General features: G+C 38.2%; 1 protein-coding gene across 3 annotated transcripts in view; it reads left to right on the top strand.

The window, feature by feature from the left end:
* Positions 1–22,984, top strand: part of MAP2K4 (mitogen-activated protein kinase kinase 4) — a 124,258-nt gene that overhangs the window by 16,709 nt on the left and 84,565 nt on the right. For 2 of the 3 annotated variants that reach the window (XM_003262590.3, XM_003262591.3), the window contains one exon: positions 19,415–19,517. The exons of the other annotated variant lie outside the window; for it this stretch is intronic. In XM_003262590.3, the coding sequence (XP_003262638.1) occupies positions 19,415–19,517 (103 nt within the window). The remainder of the gene's footprint in view (positions 1–19,414; positions 19,518–22,984) is intronic. 3 annotated transcript variants of the gene reach the window in all.

Raw genomic sequence — 22,984 nt, 5'->3', positions numbered from 1 at the left:
CACTGCACACCAGTATATTTGGAGGAAAAAAAGGAGGCATCCTGGAGACTGATTTTATAAGTATCCCTAATTGTTTTTTAAATTGGTAATAATAAAAAGGAAACCATAAAGAGGAAGAAGGATGTTTTGTGAATCTTCCAAGAAATTTGGGAAAGATACTAAGTTTACTGACCTGCTAAGAAGTGTCTGTAAATGATGATGTTTTGACTTTATTGGAGTGGACTTTAGGAAAACAGGAAAAGTAAGGAGCAGAGGGAAGGTTAAATTGTTCTGCATTTAAAACTAAGAACTTAGAAAATTCAGCTGGTTGAATTTCTAATTCCTCATTTTATGTAGCAAAAGTCTGCAGCCAGTGACAAAAATTATATAATTTGGAAATTATTAAATTCAACTGAGTTTGTCAGCAATCCTAAGAAACAAAATGTCATTTACTGCTCTTGGAGGTTTATACAGTTTATATATATAGTTAATGAAGTTGGTTGAAAAATGAGACTTTTGTAGGATTAGCCGTAAGCCAGACTAACATCTAATATTCATTACTATTTGTGGGGACCGTGATAAATTGTCAGTGGGAAGTCCATCTGCTTGGAAAAAAGTTTATACTAGTTAAAGCCCAGGAATTGTAGAAGTAGAAGTAATATATTCCAGAGTCAGGATTCATTTATTCCTCTCATACTTTATGCTTATACCTTATACCATTCCAAAGGGAATGTTGCTTAGTTGTCTTTGACCTTGGAAGTGGTGGGAACGTGAATTTGTCCTGAAAATGCTTTTCGTTGCTAGGAGAAGGAAGGTTTCTAACAGCTATTGCACCTTAAAATAATTTGGGGATGCTTAATATGTGACATTTTTGATAAGAAAATAATTAAATAGTGACTTTCCCACTTCGCAGAAAGTTTTCGTTTATATGCCACTTGAACTTTACTACTAGCAACAAAGGGATGTTGACAAAACTTTCAGAGTTGAACAGATACAGAGTAGAAATGATATGGAACGTTTCCAGAGAGTATTCCCAACTGATTCCAGTTAAAGTGGTTTTCAATTTAGCTCATACATTTAGGGTGATGGTTTTCAGATAAGGTGTAGTAAATATTTGGATTGTCACTACATGGTTTTATGAGATCCGAATCTAGGCAAAAATGTCCAGTTAATAAGATGCACTAAGAAAAACTTGTGACTTCCATCTTGGTGGAAAATCAAGTGCATACGAACATATTCACTCGCCTTTAGAGAAGCTCTTATAAGGATAAGGAAAGAGAGGTACAAATGTTAACAGTTAACAAATCTGTATCTATATATACCTTCGATAGATAAAGATATTACCAATGATAAGGAGCACTGGGATCCTTAAAGATGAATTAAATCTAGAGCCTACTCTGAAGAAGAGTATGTTCTTTGAGAGATTGAACATGTATAGGAGCTATGTGGTAGAAATAATAACGCTTAAATGTGTGTCAAACCTTGCTCTAAACACTTTATATTAACTCCTTTAATTCTCACAACAACCTTATGAAGTAGGTTTAATAGTTAGTATAGATGAGGAAACTGAAGCACAGAGAGGTTAAATAAAATTTCCAAAGTCATATAGCTAATAAGGGGTAGAACTGTGTGACCTTGGTCTGGTCACAGTTTACACGTTGTAAACCTTAGTGTTTTACTAATTCTTGAAAGCAGTTGGCGCTTACAGGAATGATTTTCTAAATCAAATGGCTTTTGAGGAGTCCTCATTTGGACTAGGTTATGAGATCTGGACCTACCATTTGTATCTTGGCAAGCCATTTGTAAGGCTTATCAAGGTTATCCAGTAAGCCTTACTGAACATTAAAGTAGAAAGATTCGTGTTGCTATGAAGTTAGGAACACAAGGGATCTACCACTAGGGAAAACAATGTTTAGTGAAAACCTAAAACTCTACTGGTCTGTGTACAGACTGTCGTAAGAACAAACTGATGCTTTTAGCAAAATTTTTATGCATCCCCACCCCACTTTCTTTTTGGCAGGGTTAGAAGAACATTTAATTTTTGGAAACTTTTAATAGTAGAAAATTTCGAACATACACAAAAATAGTGTAATGAACCCCCATGTACCCATTATATAGCATCAGCAATTACCAACATATAGCCAGTCTTATTCTTCCTCCCTCCAGCTATCTCTACTGAAATACTTTAAAGCAAATTCTGATTATCATTATTTTATCCACATAAATGTGTTACATGTCTTCTAAGTATAAGGACTCTTAAGTACATAACCTTGATACAATTATCTTACCATTAAATGAACAAAACAGTATTACTAGATAGCTACTCAGTGTTCACATTTCCCCAAAAGCCTTGTAAATGCTTTATTTACAGTTAATTTGTTCAAGTTGAGACCTCAGCAAGGTATGTGCACACATTGTGTTTGGTTGATATGTCTCTTAAGTTTCTTTAAGTCTGTGGTAGTTCTCTTTTCTCTCTTTTCCTTACCATTTATTTGTTTAAAAAGTTGGTTAATTTATTTTGTAGCATTTTATACATTTTGAATTTGGCTGATTGCATCCTTTTAGTGTTTAACATGTTCCTTCATGCCCTGTTATTTACCTTTAACTGGTAGTTACAGAAACTTGATCTGATTTTTGGCAAGAACACTTACTTCATAGACTGTGTTGTGTGCTTCACATCACATCCAGGTGTGTTGTTGTATCACATCAGGAGGCATATGATTTCTTGTTGGAGCTCTTGTTAAGATAAACCAGTGGGCTTAGGTGCTGCCAATGTGATCCATATAGTGTAAAGTTCTCTGTCAGCCTTTCATTCTGGTAGTTCTGGCCCATTAACTTTGCCTACATTAATTATTTTCTTAGGAATAGGTTGACTCTTATTTTCAGACATATGTGGCCTTTGCAGATAGTAGTTGTATCCAGCCAAAAAAAGACAAAATTTGTGTTTGGGGCATACGACTGAAAGCAAATTATAGTTAAGCCTTGGTCATCTCTGACTTAACTATGCCAGTACTGAAGGATATGAAAGTGTATTTATATGCACACATATGATATACAAACATTTATTGGGATGCTCTGTATTTTGATAGAGTAAAAACTGGATACTTGTCCTTTCTACCGTGTGAGTTGACCCATTCATTAGGGCTCATTAATCTTTGCGGGTAATCGAAAGCCATGTCAAGTAATAAGATGTTCTCTGGTGAAGTTGAAGAGCCAATGGTTAGACAAGACTAGTCCTGCCAAATTAAGATCAATCCCACATCAGAGTCCAGCTTTTAAAATTTGTGTTCAGTGCTTAGAATGCTCAGATCCTTCAGGGCATTGCCTTCCCAATACTTGGGAATCAGATTGAGTCATCAAAAGTCAGTTTGGTGAGGATTAGAAGTGAGTAAGAGTTCTCATCCAAGGTTTAATAATAAAAATCTGATGACCTACTTGTGTTTTAATTAGTAATGACCTTTTAATGACCAGTATATTGTTGTCCAGTTGGTGTCATTTACCCTTTAGTAGTAATAATTTCTTTTTTTTTTTTTTTTTTTTTTGAGACGGAGTCTTGGTCTGTCACCCAGGCTGGAGTGCAGTGGCGCAATCTCGGCTCACTGCAAGCTCCGCCTCCCGGGTTCACGCCATTCTCCTGCCTCAGCCTCTCTGAGTAGCTGGGACTACAGGCGCCCACCACCACGCCTGGCTAATTTTTTTGTATTTTTAGTAGAGACGGGGTTTCACCGTGGTCTCGATCTCCTGACCTCGTGATCCGCCCACCTCGGCCTCCCAAAGTGCTGGGATTACAAGCGTGAGCCACCGCGCCCGGCCAGTAGTAATAATTTCTTAACCAACTTTCCTTTTTTCCTATTCCTGTTCCGTCATCTAGCTTTAACTAAATTATTAAAGTCTCTCTCTCGTAATATTCTACAACTAATTTGCTCTTTTGATTTTCTTTTTGGGTCTTTGTAAGTAACAAATCAGAAACATTTCAGTCGAGATTCTCTCATGTACTGTATACACATGAAGTAGATAGAGTGCAACATATCTTCTTTGAGTGCCATTCACGCTCTCGATTATTCTTAATTTAGCCCAACGTTTTAAAACTTCCAATTTGTAGAATACATTTATGGGCAGCAAATAGTTTTTTATTGTGTCCACTAGGAAATAAAAGTGTCATTCACATGTTAATGTTTTTGAAATTGGGAGTTTAATGAGGGTCAGAAGAAGCCATTCGGATGGGAAGAGGAGTATAATATTGCTGATTATTACAGTATTACCTTTGTGTGGAAGATGCCTGCTCATTTTCTACCTCTGTTATTTGCTTTTGTAGTGACATAGTTGGATGTTAATTTATTTTTTATTTTTTTTCTGCCATATTCTGTTTATTCTGCTAATTACAATTACGGGGAACATCTCCATCTCAGGTTCCTGTTGAGGGGCACATACAGGAACTCAGAGGAAAAAAAAATCAGCTGTGTTCTTTTTTTTTTTCACACAAAACAATAAACATTTTCTAAAAGTACATACAAACAAAAAGATGCATATCAAACATATTAGGAAGGTTGCCCATGGGAAGACGAGGAATAGAAATGGGGGGTGGGAATTAAAGAAAATTAATGAGAGAGGGACTTTGTATGGATCGATGATAATAACTCAATCCTCTATTTGACAAAGAAGGAGAAGGAAGAGGAAGAAGAAGAAAGTGGGATAAAGGATCAGAAAGGGAGGAAAATAGAAAAAATCAGAGTACGACTTCAGGGTAGACCTGTTTTGTTGTCGCTTGGTTGGTTGGTTGGTTTGTCAGTTGTATTTTTCATATGTTTCGCCATGTTGGCCAGGCTGGTCTCGAACTCCTAGCCTCAAGTGATCAACCCGCCTTGGCCTCCCAGAGTACTGGGACTACAGGCGTGAGCCACCACGTCCAGCCCCCACATTGCTTCTGGCCTCTGTGGTAGACCTCCCAGACGAGGCGGCCGGGCAGAGGCGCTCCCCACATCCCAGACGGGGCGGCCAGGCAGAGGTGTTCCTCACTTCCCAGACGGGGCGGCCGGACAGAGACGCTCCTTACTTCCTAGACAGGGTGGCGGCTGGGCAGAGGCGCTCCTCACATCCCAGACGATGGGTGGCCAGGCAGAGGCGCTCCTCACTTCCCAGACGGGCGAGCCGGGCAGAGGCGCTCCTCACTTCCCAGACGGGGCGGCCGGGCAGAGGCGCTCCTCACATCCCAGAGGAGGCGGCCGGGCAGAGGCGCTCCTCACTTCCCAGACGGGGCGGCTGGGCAGAGGCGCTCCTCACTTCCCAGACGGGGTGGCGGCCGGGCAGAGTCGCTCCTCACATCCCAGACGATGGGCGGCCAGGCAGAGGCGTTCCTCACTTCCTAGACGGGGTGGCGGCTGGGCAGAGGCGCTCCTCACCTCCCAGACGGGGCGGCCGGGCAGAGGAGCTCCTCATAACCCAGACGATGGGCGGCCGGGCAGAGACGCTCCCCACCTCCCAGACGGGGCGGCCGCCGGACAGAGGCTGCAATCCCAGCACCCTGGGAGGGCAAGGCAGGCGGCTGGGAGGCAGAACTGCAGCGAGCCAAGACCACGCCATCGCACTCCAGCCCGGGCAACACCGAGCACCAAGTGAGCGAGCCTCCTTCTGCAGTCCCAGCACCTCGGGAGGCTGAGGCGGGCAGACCATTCGAGGTCAGGAGCTGGAGACCAGCCTGGCCGACATGGCGAAACCGCGCCTCCAGCCAAAGGAGAAAAACCAGGGAGGGGTGGTGGATCGTGCCGGCAATCGCAGGCAGCCCGCAGGCCAGGGCAGGAGAATCACGGGAGCCTGCAGCGAGCCGAGTGTACTCCAGCCTGGGCCACAGAGGGAAGAAAAGAAAGAAGAAAAGAAGAAAGCAAGAAGGGAGGGAGGGAGGAAGGAAGGAAGGAAGGAAGGAAGGAAGGAAGGAAGGGATGTTAATTTAAATTTGACTGTGAATTGTTACCTAACATTTCTTAAAAATGATTATATAGTGTAATGCAGCGCTGAAATGGAAAGTTGGTGGAGTATACAAAAGATCGCCACATGTCTTATGACTCATGGCAGTTAAAAATGCCACATATCTTTTTCAAAGCCAGAAGATGTCTGACTAATTTTTGTGTCATGAAATTCTATTGTTAGCATTTTTCTACTAAAAGCTTCTGTTAACTTTTTCAGAGAACCTGCATAACATCCAATTACACATATTTTGATTAATGAGAAAAAAAACAAATTGGACCCATCAGGAAATACAGATAAAACACCCTATTGTGTCTCTTAGTGAAACTGTTTGTCCTAAAGATGTTAAATCAAACATTTGAGCTTCGATTCCTTATTTATTGAAGAAATATTTGTGTTCCTATTAAATGACAGGTGCTGTTATGGAAAGAACTGAGCTGTCGGACTCATTAGAATGTTCTGTCTGATTTCCAATGGTCAGAAGTCATGCCGATGGAGGCTGGGCGTGGTGGCTCACGCCTGTAATCTTAGCACTTTGGGAGGCTGAGGCGGACGGCTCACCTGAGGTCAAGAGTTTGAGACCAGCCTGGCCAACATGGCGAAACCCCGTCTCTATTAAAAATACAAAAATTAGCTGGGTGTGGTGGCATGCACCTATAGTCCCAGCTACTTGGGAGTCTGAGGCAGGGGAATTGTTTGAACCCAGGAGGTGGAGGTTGCAGTGAACCAAGATTGTGCCTGGGCAACAAGAACGAAACTTTGTCTCAAAAAAAAAAAAAAAAAAAAAGGTACCATGTAGTAGTAACAGGTTATTTGAAGGCTCTCTAAATGGTCTTAATTAAAATATAAACGAAATTATGTATATGACTTAATTATTATTTTGCCTTTCTGGATTTCTAAGGATGCATCATGGTGAAAAACAGAGTTATTACACGTAAAGTGTTACATAGTGGTGTGAATTGTTTGCTTTGAGGGTAAAGTAATTGGTCAGTTGGACAAGGTAGTCAGGTGTGCCCTGGAGGGTGGAGAGAAGTCAGCTTGGAATAAAAAATTAACAACCTGGGCAACATGGTGAAACCCCTTCTCTCCAAAAAAATACAAAAATTAGCTAGGCATGGTGGCCTGTAATCCCAGCTACCCAGGAGGCTGAGGTGGGAGTATCGCTTAAGCTCGGGAGGTGAAAGCCGCAGTGAGATGTGATCATGCCACTGCACTCCAGCCTGGGCAGCAGAGTGAGACCTTCTGTCAGAAAACAAAAAACTGTGATTCAATATGGAGTCGAAAGGAAGGAAGGTAGACTCTGACTTTCCTGAGCTAGGATAATGTGGACGTACATGCTCTTTCTTTGCTTTAAGAAGATGTTCTTGAAGTCAGGAGTCTGCTAGGTATTTGAAGGACATCTGGCTTGATAGTCTTTGATAATATTTTCATACCAGTTTGTAAATCAACTATTGATATATGATGGGGAAAAATATATTCATAAACCATATCTTCCTACTTTATCTCTAATTCACTTGGAATTTGTTTTACTTGTTTTTAGGCTTGTTTATGTATTTGGATAGTTATAAAAACCAATTACAAATATTAATGGAAATAAGGAAATTTTTATCTCATATTTCCAATATTGACACCTTGGGGTGTTTTCTGACACCAAGCAATTCTCTGACAACAACCGTGTATCCAACAATTGAATTCATTTCTGACACTATTTACCTGGAGTTAGCATCAGATCTCACAAGTTAAAGGGCTCAGTGCTTCAAGATTCTCCTCACTTAGGATGCTAGTCACAAATGGGGTGTTCAGGATACTCCTACTCCTGCTTGGATGACTTCAAATTTGGGGGTTCCCATTATCAAACTTGACCGCAACCCCCATCAAGTTTGATAATTTGCTAGAATGTCTTACAGAACTCAGGAAATAACTTTATTTACTGTTTCTGGCTTATTATAAACGTTACAGCTCATAAACAGCCAAATGGAAGAGATAGGACCCTGTACAGGGCAAGGTATTGGGAGTGAGGGGACAGGGAAATAGCGCAGAGGTTCTGTGACCTTTCCGGGCACACTCTCCTTGATTCATTTACCAATCTGGAAGCTCCCCAAACCCTATTGTTAGGGGTTTTTTTGGAGGTTTTATTAGGTAGGCATGATTGATTGTATCATTGGCCATTGGTGACTGAACTCAGTCCATAGTCCTTTTCCCCTTCCTGGAGGTGTGTGTATGGGGGCGTGGCAGCTGAAAGTTTTAACAGTCTACTCACTTGGTTGTTTTTTTTCTGGTGACCAGCCCCTATCCTGAAGTTATATAGGGGCCCTCTGAGAGTTACCAGACTCTTGCACAAACTCAGGTACGGTTGAAAGGGCCACATTATCGGTAACAAAAGACACTCCTGTCACTCAGGAAATCCTAAGGATTTTAGGAGCTCTGTGCCCCAAACCTGGGACAAAGGCAAAATACGATTATATTTTTCATTGTACTACAGGTACTTCTGTAGCAAAATTACCTTGCACACAATTGGCCCACAGCTTTGAATCTATCTGGGAAAAACAGTGGTAACCCCATAATGGGTTGTCTACTGGATGGCTGATTTTTCTGTCGTGAAAAGGATGAACATGGTTTGTTTCCTTGGAGCAAATGGGTACTTAACGCTAGGAAGTTGTCTGCATCTTATAGCTTTCTTTATTCCAATCTGCTTGCTAATGAAGTTCATATAGAATTGAAGTGCAGAAGAGTTAATTACTTACGACTTATGACCAGTCTGGCTTTCTTGTAGAGTTAATAACATTATTACTTATAACATTATAAACTTGCCAAGAAGGAGAAGTCAGATCTGATTGTTTTGATGTAAGGAAAAACTCAAGACTTTTTTCCTCTGCTTTCGCACCATACAACAATCAACATAGAAGACTTTGTGACCAAATATGGGGGATTTCTCCCCACCAGCAAACAAATAATCACTTCTGCAGCACATACCAGCTGGGTGTCCTCCAGTTAAATTATCACACAGCTTACCTGGAGATAGTGTCAGATCCCACAGGTTGAGGACTCAGTCCCACAAGGCTGCCCCTGCTTCAGATACCAGTTGTTAAGTCTGGGCCTTCAGAACTTCTGACCGTCCGGCTCCCAGTTGGGTTTCCCACAACCCTCCTTTGGGGTTAATTAATTTGCTGGTCTTTCTGGTCACCAGCCCTCGTCCTGAAGCTAGGTGCTGCCAGTCATCAGTCAACTCATTAGCATCCAAAAAATACATCACCTCGGAAATTCCAAGAATTTAAGGAGTTGTGTGCCAGGAAATGGGGACAAAACCAAAAATATATATTTCTCAATACCACATTTGGTAGCTCCTCAATTTGTGTGCTGTTGTGAGTACTTACCTGTCAGCTGAAATATGGATCTAAGCCCTTAGCCCTGTGGCCTGGGGCCACTCACTAGAGCTCTGTGTCATTGTCCTTGAGTCAAGAACAGCCTTATATTTCTTTCATTGTGTTGTACACATTTTTTTTCATATGCAGATAAAAAAGGTTTGGAAGCACTGATTGAAAAAATATTGATGTTATAGTTATAAAATATGGTTAATGTTTTTATTTCACTTATAGGTGGTGAAAAGTTGTTAAAATAGGGTGGTGATAGGATGTCATGGCATTTACCAAGCAGGAAAAATAAATGTAAGACCTGTGTGCACTTGGTTCTTTGCTAGGGTTCAAGCAAGCTGTTTCAGAGAGTATCTGATATGTGCCTCTGTCTGTACAGTGAGGTCAGACTAGAAGCCACTCCATGGGCTCTGGGATATAGATGGAAATCAGAACAAGCCTTATGACTTTTCTTGGCATAGCTTTCATAAGTTTGCATATTATATTCCTTGTTCCATTAGTAAGATCGCTACTAAAAAAATAAGCATCAGTTATGTGGATGGTTTTCCAGAAATCTGAGTGTCTTGTTCTTGGTACATTGTGAGACAGTAACTTAAAACTTTGGGGTGCTCATGAGGAGCTTAATTAGAATATTGAGTTTGATTAGGAGGCAGAGGTTATCAAAATGGCCTGTGTATTACGAAGTAAGAGACCACTGTTGACTGTTGTACATAGAAAATTTTGTTGGGGTTGATCAATTTGGGTTTCAGTCTCACTTGTCTTCATGGGATTTCTGTTGATATATTCACAAGTTCGAGGCTTAAAAACGCAAATGCCCTTTGGATTTGCCAGAGTTTTAGGCATCACATGGTTTTAAAAATGGTCTGAGCACCTGGATAAAATGCTGAGTACCTTTACTGACTCTTGCTATGCTGCAAATGTTTCCTCTTCGTGGCTAGAACTCTCAGCACATGTATAGCAATAGTGTTTTTATGTGAATGGAATCAGTGCAGGTATATAGCAGATAAGGCCGTTCTTATTAAGGACTCTGAAAGATGATGGTATGAGAGAACTCAAAGAGCTAGGGACAAATTAAGGATTCAGAGAACTATTAACACATTCTCTTCTCCCCTGAACCAAAGGTGGAGATAACTGGCTGCCTCCTTATGGGTATCCATTTGGAACCTTCTCAGAGTGGTTGTGTAATTGTGGAATTCCAACTCTTAGGTTCCCATGAAGTCTACTTGCAAAATCATTGGAACATGGAGTTGGGGTTTGGGGGATTATTTTAGATAAACTTTTTATATTTTGTTGGTGATTAAAATGTTGTTAAATTTAGCAACATTTTAAACTACAGTAGGGCCTTCTTGGATTAGCTGGCTCCCTGGGTAATTTTTATGGGGTTAGACTAATCATGACTTGGCCAGAGAGATTTTCAAATTAGCCTGTGGAATTATATATTTGCTTGTTGGTAGTAGACATCTGGCTCAGAGTCTGATAGAAAGTGATGCTGTTATTGGCTTTAAGTGATAGCTCAAAGGTGTGGCTGGCTGTGGAATCCTGTAATGATGGCACTGTGCTTAATTGATGTGAAATAACTGGAGATCAGAGAGGGGCTATTATAATCAATGACATTGGTGGCTAGCTGAATCAGAATGGATGAATCAGTTATGAGTTTCTGTTAATAGCTTTAAAAGGAATTTAGGGTGTTTTGGGAGCTTCATTCCATGAAGCTTCATAAACCCCTTATGTTATTATAACTGAAATGAGTTAAATTTTTTTTTTCCTTGTTAGATGAGCAGCTTGGAAGCAAATTTTGGGCTTTTAAGCCTTCCAACTCTCCCTGAAGACTTTTGTTAACCAAACAAGGACCCCATAGTAGGAGGTAGTCTGCAAGTAGAATGCTGCTTTTGCCTTTGTCTGGCGTTCTAAGAATCTGATAGGAGCTGTTAAGCCTTTTGTTGTCAAACCAGTACCCTTTCAGGAACTGATAGAGGAGTAACATAATCCTTGGTATTCTGGGTTAAAATTTTTTTTTTCTATCCAAGAAAAGGGCTATGAATCTTTTGCCAGAGGTCAGAAATGCTGAGGGTGAATTATTTTGTTTTTTTTTCCTTGGCAGCAGAGCCTCTGAGGCCCGAGCCTGTCAGATGAGGAAAATGTTTAATATTTAGGAATCATGGCTGTTAGTAATCTACTTTTACCCTAGTTTAGGACTTTGGCCATCATAAATGTAGACAGTTATCATAACTGATAATAAAGCTGGAATGAGTGACTATCTAGCTGACTGTTATGCATAGTAATGCCTTTACTCCTCACAGTGCCCCTATGGGGAAGGTAATGTTAATCCCATTTGGCAGGTATGGCGCTGAGGCAGAGAGGTGAAGTCATTTACCCAAGAGATATTATATAGCTAGTAAGTAGCAGAGTTGAGCTTCAAAACTAGGCCGATTGGCACTGCTAGTCTATATTGATTTTTCTGGTTTCTAATTTAGTAGAATTAGGAAGGATCCTGGATTAGGATAGGAATAGGATTTTTATGGGAAAGTGGTTTTAAACAAATTTACAAAGCAAGCTGAATTCTTTGTTGCTAATATATTTTGTTGGTTTAAACACTATCAAACATTTTCCAGTTTTCTTCTCTAGAGAATTTAATAATTTCTCAATTAGGTTTTAATATGTACTTATAACTAATATCATAGTAGTTACCACTTTTCATGTCTACTGTTTGCCAACTATTATAGCGTATTTAAGGTATATTAATCCTTAACAGTACTGCCAAGTAGCAGACTGTTTTTATCCTGGTTTCACAGATGTGTAGTGTACTAGACCACAGAAATATTCCTGTTTTTATCTTGATTAGTGTTTCACTGGTATTAGTATTTTCAGTGGTGATCATTTGACATCTAGGAAAAGAATTTTCTTCCCTATTCCTACCCTTTAACCTCCTTGTACATTTCTTTTTCTTTCTTTTTTTTTTTTTCTTTTTTTGAGAGGGAGTCTAGCACTGTTGCCCAGGCTGGAGTGCAGTGGCGCGATTTCAGCTCACTACAAGCTCCGCCTCCTAGGTTCACGCCATTCTCCTGGCTCAGCCTCCCTAGTAGCTGGGACTACAGGCGCCCGCCACCACGCCTGGCTAATTTTTTTTGTATTTTTAGTAGAGACGGGGTTTCACCATGTTAGTCAGGATGGTCTCGATCTCATGACCTCGTGATGCACCTGCCTCAGCCTCCCAAAGTGCTGGGATTACAGGCGTGAGCCACCGCGCCCAGCCTCTTTTTCTTTTTTTTTGAGACAGGATCTCACTATGTTGCCCAGGCTGCTTTTGAACTCATGGGCGCAGATGATCCTTTTGCTTTGGCCTCTCAAAGTGCTGGGATTACAGGCGTGAGTCACCATGTCTGGCCTCACATTTCTTTTTAGTTTTTTGGCAGAATACCCAACAAAACAGTCTTTGTGGAGGGGTCAGCTACCTTATCTATTGTTCATCTCCACTGCCTGGCATATAACTTGTTTGTAATTGTGGTATTTCTGCACTTCTTGTTGTGTAAAGTATTATATTGGGCTTTCTAAAAATCCATTTTACACACAAAAGTGTAAAATGTGCTAAAAGTTGCTGTTGGGATATTTACTTGATTTCTTAAATAAACTCAGAACCATCTAGTTTCCAAAGTGCTTAGCTGTGTGGATGAATAACAGTGCTTTATTGATGAGAGTTCAAAGTTCTGAGTGAGATTTTATGAATTTTTTAGTAATTGCTCACTCCTATGTATCAAAGATTGCCAGTGGGGGGAGATAGGGGCAATATAATATTAGCTGATAGCAGGTCACTTAATACATGGATATATGGAATACCTGATATTGCGAGTCTAACATATCTTTTTATTTATTTATTTTTATTTATTTATTTTTTGAGATGCAGTTTCACTCTTGTCGCCCAGGCTGGAGTGCAATGGCACGATCTCAGCTCACTGCAACCTCCACCTCCTGGGTTCAAGCGATTCTATTGCCTCAGCCTCCCGAGTAGCTGGGATTATAGGCGTCTGCCACCACGCCTGGCTAATTTTTGTATTTTTAGTAGAGACGGGGTTTTAACCATGTTGGCCTGGCTGGTCTTGAACTCCTGACCTCAGGTGGATCCATCCGCCTCAGCCTCCCAAAGTGCTAGGATTACAGGCATGAGCCACCGTGCCTGACCTAACATCTCTTTTTCTTTTGAGCTTATGAAATATTAGGTCTCTCATTACTGTAGTAATTTAGGGAGAAAAGAGAATGAAAGTAAGTTCTTTTCTACCACTTTATTTCCTCATTTCCGAAATTGTTTTTGCATAGTTGGAATTGTGGGTTACTCATTTCATAACCAGTGATTACAGATAATTAAAAAATTATTCCAGGTAATGTTTCTGTTTTGAAAATGAGGTAGTAACAATGAGAGCCAAGGAAGAAATGAGAATTTAAATGACAGCTCCCCTCTCTGCGATGTGATGTTCTGAATACTTGTAAGTCAAATACCAATATTCTTAAAGGTATTCTATGAATGACTTGTACACTGCAGTTCCAGTTTTCTCCTTTTTGTGTGGTTGGTTCTAGGGAATACCCTGTGGTGTCAGTGGGTGTTCCCTAAAAGGGATTGATTCAGATTGCTTTTTGATTATTCCTTCCTGGCTCCTTTTGCATGTGAGTAGTTGACTTAAAAGAGCAACTATTTAATTTTTATGATTCTTTTCATTAGTTGAGTGGTAGTTCTGTCTCACCTAAGCTTGCTTATATGTATTTAGTAGGTCTATTAGGAAGACTGGGACTGCTGGGCCTTTTGTTCCATGTGGTCTTTCATCAAGGAGAATAGACTGAGCTGCTTCACATTCAAACTCAGGGCAGCTTTCCAGGAGGGGCAAAGTGGAAGCTACAAGGCCTCATAAAGGGCTTAGATTTGGAAGTCATACAGTATTCATTCTGCTATAATATTGTGGTTAAATCAAGCCCCAAGGCCAGCCCAGATTCAAAAGGTAGGGAAATAGACCTCACCTATTTATGGAAGGAACAGCAAGGTCCCTTTGCAGATGGGTATGGACTCAGGGAGCTGTGATTCCTTGGTGGTTATTTTTGTGACAATCTACCAAATAACCTACAGTGAACTTAGCATTATATCAAAAAAGCTATACTCTAGAGGCAGCTATTATAGATCCTTCAGTGATCTTCATTACCATGAACAATAAAGTACTTTGCTATTACCACAACAGATGTTAAACAAAGGCTATCGAAAATGGTGGTATCAGTGGTGTTGAAGATATGCAGATTGGCTAAAATATTGTAGAGATGGTCTCCATTCTTACAGGCTGGGCGGGAGGATTCTAGTGATTCCAGTTCTCTGATTCTGACCATACAGGTAACAGAATCTTGCTTTGCTATGATATAATGAAACAAAACAAGCCCATTGTGGGGGGAGCAGTGAAATGTTAAGAAAAACAATCTACTAATAATTCTAATTTAATAAATATTTGTCGAACTGCTGTTTTGTCTGAGGTACTGTTATAGGTGATTTGCAGAGTTCAAAGATAAATCAAGATAGTTAAAAATTTAAAGCAGAAAATTGTTTACAATTTGATGGAAACAGACTTGAGGATGAGAGAGGATGGTAAGGTGAGCCCAGTGTAAAGAGTGTTTCTCCCTGAGGGACATACTGATGTTTTTGGAAACTAAATAATGCTGGCTCTTAATAGAGGGACTGACACCTTTTGCTGTTCTGTAAAATGGGAAGGGGAGATGCTTTTGGTAACCTAGATTGCAGAGATTCCATAGATTTTGTATTGAGTAGTGGACTCTCAACTGCCGTTGTTGAAGTTTTTGGCCAAGATTGAAGCAAACTATATGCTCAGCTTAGCTGGTTGTGGAAAGCAATGTTAAAAAGATTTGTATTGCTTGAGAAGTTAGTGGAGGGAGAATATTCAGGGCTCTTTATCATCTTGTTTTTAAAGCTAAATAAACCTGGAAGGTGTCTTCCCTCCAACTTCAATATTCTGTGAGTCAGTGGGTTGCTCACAACTAGACAAAGGATATTCCTAGGCCTCAATGAATGTGGGTACGCTTGACCAAATCCCTTTCTTCAGGATTACAGTTCGTAATATTCTTGATGATTCCATGTTTGGGAGTGCTTTTCTCATGAGAAATTTGAGGAAGACACTGTGTGCCGATGCTGTGAAAAGCTTGTTTGAAAGGTGCTGGCTGTTCTCTTAAGGCAGAGTTTTGAAACCAGAATTTCAAGGATGATTCTGACAGATTGTTGCCCTCAGCCTTGGAGTGGCTGAGTGGGGACAGGACTGCTCAATGCCTAGGCCAGCCTCTGGACCAGCTGCAATTCTAATTTTCCCAGCATGTTGAACAAATGTTCTCATTTTTTAAACAAGCCATAGCATGAAAAAAGGTAGGCAGAGTTGCTTTGAGGGGTAGAACAGTGCTTTGGAAGTGTGATGAGGACAGGTACTGTTTTCCTAAGTCAGGGTTCTTGGTTGCAAACAACAAAGATTTACTCCAGCCAATAACCATATAGGCTTAAGTTGTCTGAGGCTGTCCATGTCAGCTTTATTCCCAAATCAATAAACATTTGAAAGTGTTTTCTGTATCAGGCACAGAACTAAGGTTTTAGGTATACAGAGAATCTCTCAGGAAACCGCTTCTGTATAAATATTTTAGGATGTTTGATGCCTCGTTTCTCTCCTGCTATAGTTAAAGGGACGATGTTTATCTATGTTGACTGGTTAGAAATTGATTATGTGACAGTCCCACCAAAGGGGTTATTATAATCACAAATTCATAATGTTTTTGATCAGTTATTTTAAGCCCTGTTGTACAAGTATTTCAATCTTTGTTAGCATCTAAAAATCTTTACAGGTCATTTATAGTATCACTTCCCTCCTTTCTCCCTGTGAAAGTTGTTTCAAGTTTTTGAAAAAAATTCATATTAATGTCCTATTTGCTTGTAATTTTTTATCATTAAAAATAGCTGAATACGTGGTGACAGATTGCTTTTCAGTTTTGATTTTTTTGAGGGACCCTTGAAAAAGAAGTAAACGAGAGAAGGACCCAGCCCCAGTAGAGGCTCTAGTACTTAGAGAAAGTGAATAGGAGAGGAGAAGATACCTTTAAAAAAAAAAAAAAAAAAGCTCATGCCTCCAGATAGCCAGAAACAGCTTCTCCTGAATATTGTAAAAGCTATTTTTCTACTTTTCTTGAGTCTCACTTTTGGTTGACATTTTGGGGCCTTCCTTTTCCTCCTCAAAACTGCCTTACAAGTTCATCTTAAACTAATAAGCATTTGAAGAGTTGGGGTACACAGATGAGACCCGGTAATGTAACTTGATCATGTGCTAAGCTCCTTGGCACTTGTTTTAGGCTCTGAGTGATCTTTGCTTGGAAAGGCTTCGAAACTTACAGAATTACTTAGTGTATTTTGTTAGTAAATGATCAGAGTATAAATTTGGACTTTTTCAAGATAATTGCAGATGTCTCTGAAGTGTAGAGTGTGTTTAAATCTAATTTATGTAACTTAAATCACATTCTGTTAATCATGGTAAACGTTTACGAAGTTAATGGCCTTTAAAGCTTTCAATTTAGTTTTTATTTAAATGTGAATACAATGCTGAAAAAATCTCTCTCTGTGTATTCAGTATAAATATTTATGTTCAAGAAAACAGTTTAAGCTTTAACTGTTGTAATATATTTTATTATCTGGTAAAGTTAGCTACTATTCTGTCAAATTGGGCTTTTGAAGAAAGGACCAATTTTTGTTTTTCTTTGGATAGTTTTCACAATAGTTCTTTGTTCTGTCCTTGTCTTGCATTTTATTTTAGTCTTATATTCATTTTTCTTCACATGGAGATAATGGATGATGTGCCAGATGGTTTCAAACACAAACTACATGACATATGCTCAGTTTTTTGATTTGAGGAGTTTGTAAAGATTTTCTTCAACTTGTGATAGCAAAGTTTCTTAATTTTTTCTGTAAATGATTTACCATATTAAGGTAATTCATAGGTTCAAGTTCCAGAGATTAGGAGCTTAGTGTCTTTGGGGACCACCATTCAGCCCATTGCAGTCTGTTTTCTGGGCCCCAAATATTCATATCCTTCCCATGTGCAAAATACATTTACCCTACCACAGCGTCTCCAAAATTTTGACTCATTACAGTATTAACTCAAATGTGAATCTCACCTAAATATTATCAGTTCAAAAATCCCAAATCCCATTATGAAAATCATTTAAATCAGGCATGGGTAAAACTCTGAGTATTATCCAGGGCAAATTCCATTTGGTTTCAAGACCTGGGAGTAATCCTCTGTCTTTAAATATTTTCTGAAGAAAAATTTTCAAGAAGTAAAAGAGCATATTTACTAAAAAAACCTTTTTTTTTGTATATTGCTGAACCTCTCACAGAAAGTTTTTCTACCAGCAATATATCTTATTAGTGATTCTTTTACCCAGCCATTCTGATCATCATGTTATCGTTATGTATATATAATATAAAACCTTCAAACTTTGCCATTTTCACATGAACAAAAGCTTAAAATGTTTTTGGTGTTAGTGTCTTTTTATATTTTCCCTGAATTTGTCTTTACTGCTCATATTTTTATCACTTTTTTCTATTTTTCTTGGTTTGTATGATGTCTTTATATATTTAGAGCTACTGATTTTTGTATTGCAAGAATATTCCCAAGGTTCAATTTTTTTTTTAGTTTTGTTTTTTGGTAATATACTGAGAGTTTTTTTTTTTTTTTAAATACAGTGTTTTTGTTTTTTTTTTTTAAATACAGTCATATCTGCTATTATTCCTAGTGTACCCTTTGCACATGTTGTTTGAATGTGCTTCCTCAACGTTGTGTGGAAAAGTCATACTGTACTAACCTTATTTCTGAAAATGGATGTGTCTGGTCTTCGCGGGAATTCACATAATCTGGTGGAAAGGAGGCTCATCTTTGAAATCTGATCTAGGGGCCATTGCAAGGAGCTCTGTGCTCTTGTCTATCTTCTCCATCCAGTGTGGCTCTGTCAGATTTTCAGATCTCACATTTACAGTTTGAACCCTCTATTAAATCGTCATCCACTGAGGTCAGAAAGTGTTTGGATTGCAGGGATATTTTTTGAGTAGTTAATTGTATAATAAACTCTAGAGAGTGAGTGCAGGAAAAAGTGTCCCTAAGGTGAATGTGAAACCAAGATATGCTGCAAATGCTTAAAAAATTCAGTTCTGTTACAAGGTATCCTTGTAAGTCCTAAATAAATGATTCTGTAAGACTTATTGATATAGAAAGAAATGTCAGTGAATAAAGCATTTTACAAAGCAGTTTCATGGTCTGATTTCAATTGTAGTGAAAAAATACATGTCCGTATCTATGTATAGAAAAGAGTCTGCAGTAGATAGTAAACTGATTATTTTGAGGTACTTGGATTGATAAGTTTATGTAAAATTTTAACCCTATGTATTGTATAGATGTATATGTAACATTTTTAATATATTTGATCTTTTTTTGCATTTTCTGCCCTTCTACAATGGTTGTTTTACTTGGGTAATAAAAAACGTTGGTACCTCTTCCCTTCCTACCCTAAGGAAACAGCTTCACGGAAATAATTATTTAGAATAGTTGTATTACTAACTTGAAGTTTACTCTACCGTAATGTTTTTAGCAATTTTTCAGATTCTTCACTCTGTTGTTTATATTCATTAAAGTGAGGGAAAATGATATTTATTAAACTGAGGGCATTAACTGTAACACTGGATAGATGGTAATATTTTTAGAATTTTTCAGTATATCTGCTGAGATAATTGATTTTTATAATAGTATTTTCATTTGCAAAAGTATTAACTTCCCTGAATAATGGAAACTTGAAGTGATAAGCATTCTATCTATTGTATCATAGCCTAGTGAATGAATTGTAGTTAGTAACAACTTCAGATTATTTTATTTTTTCTTAGTTCTGAGAAATTTCTCATTGCCTTTCAAAATATTGTCCTATATTAACTGTTTGTTAAAGCAAGTTCTCTTGCCTTTTGGTGTGACTTTCTTATGCCCTCAGAATAGTACCTGTTTTATAGTACTTGAAACTTTTACTTTTTATTTGTTATTTCTCAGGTAAACGCAAAGCACTGAAGTTGAATTTTGCAAATCCACCTTTCAAATCTACAGCAAGGTTTACTCTGAATCCCAATCCTACCGGAGTTCAGAACCCACACATGTGAGTATTCTTGGTAATCAAATAAAAGGCTCAACTCAAGCAAAGATTTTAAAGTTACTGTATTTTATGAATTTTTCCAATTATGAGATGTCAGTATAATTTCTCTGACTAAACTCTCTGGGAATATTGTTTATTCTTTTCCTTCTGGAGTTCCAGTTAAATTACAAGTTGCATTTAGGAAATTTAACTGTCTTCTGTCCAACTGTACAAATCTTCACCACTTAGTGACAAAATAGAGTCCCATCTTATTAAGCTAGATTCCTGCAAGATTTCTATGTCATAGTAAATTGAAAGAATTGTGTACATGTGAGTGTACAGATATCAGTGGTTATTTCATTTACTGAATTTTTAAATTAAACAATGGAAATGATATTGTAGCATCTTAGTGAAAATATTATTAGAGCATCTTAGTTAACATAAAGCAGTACCTTCAGAACAATATTTTACATTAACCTTCAGTTGAATCTAAGTGATGTGAAATATTAAAAAATCTCTTCTTATTTCCCATCCTAACCTATCATGAAAATGAAGGCCAGTGGCTGTACTTTTATAACCATGTCCATAAAAATAATTTTGAGCTAGTTTCAATATTGAGAACTATAAAGCAAGTAGTGTAAGGTATGATTAAAAAGCTGGCAGATACATTTTTAAAAAAAAATAATTTCTCAACAATTTGCATCTAGACCTTATTAGGCTTAAAATACATTTATTCTTCCCAAAGAGGCAATTTTATTGCTATTTTCTCTTCTTTCAGAATTTGGTATTCATTGTATTTACAAACAGTAACAAATTGGTAGAAGGTAGTGTCTTGCAAAAGAGATGCTTAAAATATTTTTAAAACAGCAATGTCTAGAAGGGAGTGGGGTGTGTGTATGTATATATACACTTATACTTTCACTCGTAGCCTTAGAGGGAATGAAAGATATTTTAAATAAAAAGTGTAGTAACAATTTATTTTTCTCAATTGTCTATTAATTTTATTAGACTGGTGTTCATAATTACACTTCTTGTCAGAACTCAGCCTAGAGTCCCACCCTTTTTACCTTCTCTGAAACATCAAGTAGGGGCTATCTTGAGGAAGGAAACTTAGTACTTATTAATTAGTCAGGATTTCAGCAGCAAGGAAACAATTCTTAAAAGAACCTCCTTCCTTATTCTTAGAATTTGTAGTGAAAGCTAGTACAAAACTAATTCTTTAACATAGCCCCTTTCTGTTACCTTAGTTACTAGCTGAACCATATGTTGGAAGTCTAAGAAGGAAAGGATATAGCAGTAATCACCAAACTTATCAGATCTTTCTTTTTTAAAAGCCTTTTTGGACAAGGAGAAAGACAACCTGACTTAAATTAGAACTGGAAAAACATTCATCTATTTGTACTGTCTTCCCTCTGGAGTTTCTTTATATATGTGGAGTTCATGGAGCAAACTTTTTTAAAAAATAGTAAACACAGGGTGGAAAAAAACTTTCTTCCAAAGTTGAGTTCAGGTTTTATTTTTTGTTTTGTTCTTAACTAATGTTTTATAATAAACCTATAGCCAGCTAGATTTCTCATCCTTTGTTTCTTCTCAGCAAGTATTTAAAGTTTGAAAGGACGTGGTAATAGGTATTTTTACCTTATGATAGAATCTTTAGAGCTTGATTCTGGTATGTAAAAATTTTAGACCCAGACTTTGTTGGAAGTTTTTTATTGTACAGGTCAATTGTTCTGGGTTAGGAATAGGTAACTACTAGCATTGTTACTGGTCAGAGATAACTGTTTTATTACTTAGAACAGCGTTATCTCCTCTACCTTCCCAGCCCCTTCCAAAAGATATCCTTTTGTACTCTTCCTCTGAGTTGTTTGCCATCAAGCACTAAAAACAGTTGTTTCTGTTTGGGATGAGTACTTGCAATTAGAAAAACGTAACTTGTAGTTTGTGGGAGTTTTGAAATAAGATATCCCTTCACATTTATATGTTTTTTCTCCTAAAATTTCCTTGAACTTTAATAATTACGGATGTGAATATAAAACTTGTTCATGAATTTAGGAAAAGATAAGATGAAATAAGCAAGCTAATGAAGTTAAGATATGTCACAGGATCTGGTTTCAGATCTCCTTGGCATTTGATGTCTCCTGGATGCAGGATTGTTTGCAAGATTAAAAAAAAAAATTGTAAGACAGTGTCCTTTTTGTCTGAGAACCAACAGTTTAAATAAAATTCCAATAAATGACAATTGGCTATTGTAATTTTAGCAAGGCATAAGGTAATGTGGATTGAATGTCAAATTAAAGGTGTACGAGGGGTAAATCATTTTAGAAAACCTCCTTGATGAACTGTTTCCCAGAAGAACAAGATTTTACTGGATTTTGAAAGGCAGGGAAGGTTAAGTGAAGACAAAGGACAATGGCATTCTGGTGAGCGTATGCACAAGAGAAGTTTTGGGAACCATGTGTAGATCTGTTTAATTGTAGCAGAGATGTTATTTATAGATTACCTGTTTCTCTCACTGGAAGCTTTTAGCATGTTTTCTTTATTCTTGATATTCTGTAATTATATGAGGATAAGCCTCAAATTGCATCATCTTCCCATGTATCAGATTAACCCTTTTAGTTTCAAGATTCATCTATCTCTTTTTCTGGGAAAATTGCTGCTGCTTTCCTTTTGATACATTCCTTCATGTTTTTCCTATCACCTTCTCCTGAAACTTGTGTTACTAGGATGTTGGACTGCCTGTATCCCCTGTATCTTAGACTTTTAAAAAATGTGTTCCATCTCATTGTTTTCTTACTCTGTATCCTGGGAGATTTTCTTTATTTTCCATCCCCTCTGTGGAATCTTGGCAATCAGTTTAAATGTCCAAGAGTTGATTGTGGCATTTTCTTAGGATTCTATTCTTAATTTTAGATACAAAATAGGGAATTTAAAAATTCTTTTCTGTTGTTTGAATTATCGATTTCCTCAAGGGTCAGTTTTTCTTTTACCTGTTTCTCATTAGTTTTTTTCACATCTTATAATTTTTTTTTCATGTCTTGTTCTTGATTGTTTCTTGAATGGAAGCTTTGGTTATGGATCATCACCTGGTGGGCTTGGCTTTACTTTTCTGTGAGTATTTTGGGAGCTAGCTCTTAGGCCAGGAATATTACCAATGCTAGAATTAGTAGAGCCACGATTCACCTTAGGAAGCTTGGTTCTCTCCAGATATGTTTGTTTTCTTTGACGACATGCCCCCTTTTTATTTTAAGGGAAGAGTAAAGAGGAAAAGTGGAATTAACTAGACCTTTTTTTTTTAAGTGGCAGGGTCTCACTATATTGCCCAGGCTGGTCTTGAACTCCTGGATTCCAGGGATCCTCCTGCCTCAGCCTCCCAAACTGCTGGGATTATAGGCATGAGGTACTGCGCCTGGCCTAGACCTTCCTTATAGAAAGAAGTTTAATTAACTCTGGTTTCTAGGCCTTCATTTCTTCTGACCATGAATTCTCTCTGA

This window comes from Nomascus leucogenys, chromosome 19 (assembly GCF_006542625.1).
Source record: "Nomascus leucogenys isolate Asia chromosome 19, Asia_NLE_v1, whole genome shotgun sequence".
NCBI classification, from domain to species: Eukaryota; Metazoa; Chordata; class Mammalia; order Primates; family Hylobatidae; genus Nomascus; species Nomascus leucogenys.
Note: the sequence above shows the minus strand (reverse complement) of the source record. Positions and strands in the feature narration are given on the sequence as shown.